General features: G+C 46.2%; 1 protein-coding gene across 1 annotated transcript in view; it reads right to left on the bottom strand.

The window, feature by feature from the left end:
• The window catches only part of LOC144217666 (uncharacterized), a 23458-nt gene that overhangs the window by 7814 nt on the left and 10306 nt on the right, over positions 1–5338 (bottom strand). The window contains exons 5-6 of the mRNA XM_077747320.1: positions 4431–4574; positions 1300–1440 (exon numbers count right to left, since the gene is read on the bottom strand). Of these exons, the coding sequence (XP_077603446.1) occupies positions 1300–1440; positions 4431–4574 (285 nt within the window). The remainder of the gene's footprint in view (positions 1–1299; positions 1441–4430; positions 4575–5338) is intronic.

Genomic DNA, 5338 nt, shown 5'->3' on the forward strand with positions numbered 1-5338 from the left:
TGTGTATGTGTGTGTGTGTGTGTGTGTGTGTGTGTGTGTGTGTGTAGTTTTGGGCACATCAGTGCATGTGCACCTCTACAGCGATGTAGTCTGAGTACCCAAGCACTCAGGCCTGTTTCCCTGAGCACACACGGGGCTGTGTGTGCCCGTGTTGAACTCTGTGTGTTCTGGAACTGTCTGTGGAAGGGCGGGGTCATTTCTGTGCGGCATCCCTGTGTGAGAAGGTGTCTACATCTCCGTGTGAACAGAGCACATGTTTATGTGTATATAGAAAAGGCTGATTTTGTGGGTCTGGGTGTGTCTGTGCTCCCAACAAGGTTTAGGGGGCTTGGATATATATCTGGAGTACAGATGTGCATGTCTGTGAATGTTGGCAGAGTGTTTCAGCACGTCTGTGTATATTTTGTACTTTCATATGTTTGTGTGTTTGTGCCTGTCCACGTGCATGGATCCAGCAACTGATGAGCCCCTGCATGGATATGTTACACGTCGGAGGGACTGCGTATGCAGACATTCCATGCCTTGTGTTCCAGTTGTTAGTTAGCCTACTTAGCCCTTTCCCCTTCCATATTTATTTTAGTTTATTTATTTTTGAGACAGAGACAGAGCACAAGCGGGGGAGGGGCAGAGAGACAGAGAGACAGAGAATCTGAAGCAGGCTTCAGGCTATGAGCTGTCAGCACAGAGCCNACTGTTAGATTTCTTATTTCAACAGAGTTTGTATCTCTAATCTTATTTACATGAAAGAATGCTTGTGTTTAGAAATGCATACTCCGTACTCCTCAGGGCACCTGGGGGGCTCAGTCTTTTAAGTGTCTGACTTCAGTTCAGGTCATGATCTTGCGGTTCGTGGATTCGAGCCCCACGTCAGGCTCTGTGCTGACAGCTAGCTCAGAGCCTGGAGCCTGCTTCAGATTCTGTGTTTCCCTCTCTCTGCCCCTCCTGCCCACTTGCTGTCTATCTCTATCTCTCTCAAAAATAAACATTTTTTTTTAATTTTAAAAAGAAAAAGAAAAGAAATGCGTGCTCTTCTGTACATGTGTTTAGGGTGCTGAGATACAGATGAAGATATTGGTGAATGTGTGGGTGCCAGTCGGATTTTCTGCTTCCAGGTGTGTTAAGTGATGTGCACGCGGGTGTGCACACGTGCGTCTGTGAGCTTATAAGGGTAACTGCGTGCCCTGAGAGCATACGGGGAGTGGGAGGGGAAACCCTGGAAACACATAGGATTGGGAAGGGCACATGGGATCTAAGAAGGGCAGAGAAGGTAGAATCTCAGCAAGTCAGAGTTCAAAGTACCTGGCTGGGTGGGTGTAACCACATAGTTGCATTCAGGCTGGCTGATGAGACGAAATCCAGAAGCTTCTGGCCCCAGGGTGGTGTTCACTTGCAGGTGGCAGACATTTGGGGTAGCACAGCCCTTCAGGATTTGGGGACCCCCTGCAGAAACAGGGGGAAGCGGCAGGGGGAGACTCAGAGCCAGAGCCTGAGTCTGACTTTCCCTAGGTCTGAAAGCTCTCATCTCTCTTGATAGTTGTATATGATTCATTGTCAAATCTGCCCAGTCATTTCCTATAACCTCTTGATACCTGCTCATTTTTGTGATTCTACTTTTATTCCTTCAAATATACCACATATGGTTACATTCTGTAGCTGATAATTACAATAGCTCCTCATGAGTCTGATCTCATTTGTTGCTTCTGCTCTCACTCATGGTGGCTTGTTCCCTTGTGTATTTCGTGAGCTCTGATTGTGAGCTCATATTTGGTTGATGTTAATCTTAAGCGGGGAGAGGGTTATCCTGGTGGCTTTTCATTGGACTGGATTTACGTTCACTTATACTAACTAGGAGGTACTACCAACCTGGGATCATATCGGTCTCCTTCCAAGGTTACTGGCTTATGTGGGGCTCTAAGAGTCAGCTCCCCAGCCATGCTGTGGACCCAAGACCTAGCACCCAAAGCAGGGTGTGATCAGCATTTGTTCTCAGGGTCACTGTGCCTTTTATGTTTGCTTACTGCTCTTATTCTGAATTCTGCTCACATTTTAATTTTGTTTGGGGGACGCTTGGAAATTTTCCTAACTTCCTATAAGCCCCCCAAAGCATGGAGAAATATTTTTCTACATCTAGTTCAACTGTAAATAATGGCCTACCAAGAGGGATGATAATGCTAGCCGGCTATAAGGGGGTATATTGTCCACAGAGCATTTAAAAACAAAATAAAACTGACTAGGGGAGCCTGCCTGGCTCAGTCTGTAGAGAACGCGACTCTTGATATTGGAGAGCTGAGTTCAAGCTCCATGGTGGGCAGAGAGCTTACTTTAAAAAAAAAATAATGGTCACCTGGGTGGCTCAGTTGGTTAAGCGTCCAACTCTTGATTTCAGCTCAGGTCACCATCTCACAGTTTGTGAGATCAAGCCCCATGTTGGGCTCTGCTTGGGATTCTCTCTCCCTTTCTTTTTGCCCCTCCTTTGCTGGAGCTCTCTCTCTCTCAAAATTAATAAATATTTTACAATAAGAATAATTATTATTATAAAACTAACTAAACATCAGTCTGCTTCTTTGTATCATCCTATTCCAGCATTTCCAAACAATGGCAGTGATAAAGTACCCCTGCCCCCAGAGCAGACCACGCCTACCACTCATGTCCCCCCTCCCTTACCTCACACCTTCCCAGTATGCCACTGTTTGTCACAGGAAGACCTTTCTGGAGGCTCAGGTCTACCAGGAGCAGAAGCCCAGACCATTCCTCCCTGTCGCTTTGTTGGCCTAATAGTGAGTCTATGTTCTATTCCAAGCCTTTCGCTCAAAAAGCCTCTGCTCCAACCATTTGCAAACGCATAGGGGTGATTTTTAAATACATCTGCAAATTCTTTGACACATCAAGAAGTGATGGTCTAAGTGTCCTCCTCTTGAAACTGATGAGGGAAACAAAGGCAAGAGAAATGTAGCTCAAATTAAATCTCCTTAGAGCTTCTGGCCCACTGATAGACACCTGAAACGTGAGTATGACCTTCCTCAAGGGACTCATGGCTGCCTTAGTCCCTTCATGTTTATGTTTTATTAAAAGTAACCTTATCTCAGGGCGCCTGAGTGACTCAGTCATTTGAGCACTGACTTTGCCTCAGGTCATGATCTCACGGTTCATGAGTTCAAGCCCCGCGCTGGGCTATGTGCTGACAGCTCAGAGCCTGGAGCCTGCTTCAGATTCTGTGTCTCTCTCTCTCTCTTCCTCTCCCCTGTTTGTGCTCTGTCTCTCTCTCAAAAATAAAAAATAACAAACATAAAAAAAAATAACCTCGTCTTAATAGCAGCTAGCCCCTCAAGGTCCTGGAAGCCATGCTTCCAAATTCCTTAGAGACTTATTTTATCTCTCTCCTTCTCCCTCCACAAACCTAAAAATATAAAATCAGCTACCCCAGTGCAGCTCTTCCTGCCACGGGTCCTATCCCTGTGTCTTGACAAAATCACCTTTTTGCACCAAAGACATCTCAAGAATTCTTTCTTAGCCATTTGCTCAAGAACCACATCAAAACCAGATGGACTTCTGTGACCACTTCAACCAACAAATCATGGTAGAATGACATCATGTGACTTCCAAGGCTAGCTCGTGTAAGACCGGGCAGCTGCCATTTTGTTTGCTGGAATACTCGCTCTAAGTCTTCAGTCACCATGCAAAGGTGATGGCCACCATGATGTGGGGAAGCCCAATCTAACGAATGTGGAGAAACCATATAGAGAGGCCCTAAGATTATGTGAAGAGAGAGAGAGATGCCTAACTAGCCCCTGCCACTGCACTGTTTGCTGTACTAGTCAGTACTGAGATCTTTAGCCAGCATATAACAAGCCCTAAGGCGGCCATGCTGTGAGGAAGCCCACCCTAACCAATGTGGAAAAACCACCTTGGAAAGGCCCAGAGTCTACATGTGTGAGAGGCTCAGCAAACCCCTAGTTGCTCAGTTCTAGCTCTGGCCACACTCTGACTGTGATTCCGTGAGAAACTCAGAACCATCCAGGTAAGTCTTCTGTAATTCCCAACGCACATTAACTATAAGAGTTAATAAAATGGGGCACCTGGGTGACTCAGTTGGTTAAACACATCTGACTTTGGCTTGGGTCATGATGATCTCATGGTTCGTGAGTTCAAGCCCCACATCGGGCTCTCTGCTGTCAGTGCAGAGCCTGCTTCAAATCCTCTGTCCACCTCTCTCTCTGCCCCTCCCTGCTCTCTCTCTCTCTCCCCAAAAAATAAACATTAAAAAAAGTTAATAAAATGAGGGTTATTATTTTAAGCTGCTACATTTGTGAGCGATTTGCTAAACAGCAATAGGTGACCAAAACACACATGCAAATGAATCTCAAGACTTGTTTGTGCAGGTTGGAGGGAGGCTCACCACGCAAGGACCTCCTGAAGGGAAGAACCCTTACCTCCATTCCATGTCCCATTGAGGGTGAGACACATAGTCTGGTCCCCATTGCAGTTCATGACCGAAAGGGGGTCACATGAAGCTGATGTATTCCCAGAACAGTAGGGACATTTCACTCCATTGTGCTGGGCTTCCGGCCCTGCCTCTGGAAGGAGTGGATGTGGTCAGTGTGGGGTGAAGGGTGAGAAACACGCCCCCCATCCTGCCCCCACCAGCCCTCTTGTTCTCGCCGCCGCCACCACCACAATCCAGAGCATTTTCCTCCAAAGTGGGACCAGCCTGGTCACAGCCACCTCCTTCCAAACCCTGAAGATGTATTCTGAAGAGCAACAGACACAGATGAAGGTGGGACCACCCCACACCGGTCCTTTATTCTAAAACCTTCAGGCTAGATCCTGTGGGTTCCTTTACTCATTCCTCAAACATTTCTTGAGCACCTACTGTGCGCTGGGCCCTGTTCTACAGATCCGGCACTGACCGCACAGACAAAAGCCCTCCTTTGAACACCCTGAATTCCAAAAATTTTAAAATAATAAAGTAATTAAAATAAAATTAAATAAATAAAACCATAAAATTAAATAATAAAAATGAAAAGTCATCCTGAAAAAAAAAGTAATCCTGTTATTTTAGGTGTTAAGATATCGTGATGTTCTGGACTCGGGGGCTTTCTACCATTTGATCGATTTCAGAGCTTTCTTAGAGATCTGAAACATTTAAGAGGAAGCTGCTCTAACAGATATTTTGCGTGTCAAAGCTAAGCCACGACTCACTCTGAGTGTGATTTATGTTGCAATAGTGGCAAATACTGGAAAGTACATCAAAGACGAGAGGACCACAGAGCTGCCCTGGCTAGCGCGTGGGCCCGGTGCACCTGTAGCGACTGAGCTCTCGAAATATGGCGGGTTCCCT

Source organism: Crocuta crocuta, unplaced genomic scaffold (genome assembly GCF_008692635.1).
Source record: "Crocuta crocuta isolate KB4526 unplaced genomic scaffold, BGI_CrCroc_1.0 scaffold334, whole genome shotgun sequence".
Taxonomy (NCBI): Eukaryota; Metazoa; Chordata; class Mammalia; order Carnivora; family Hyaenidae; genus Crocuta; species Crocuta crocuta.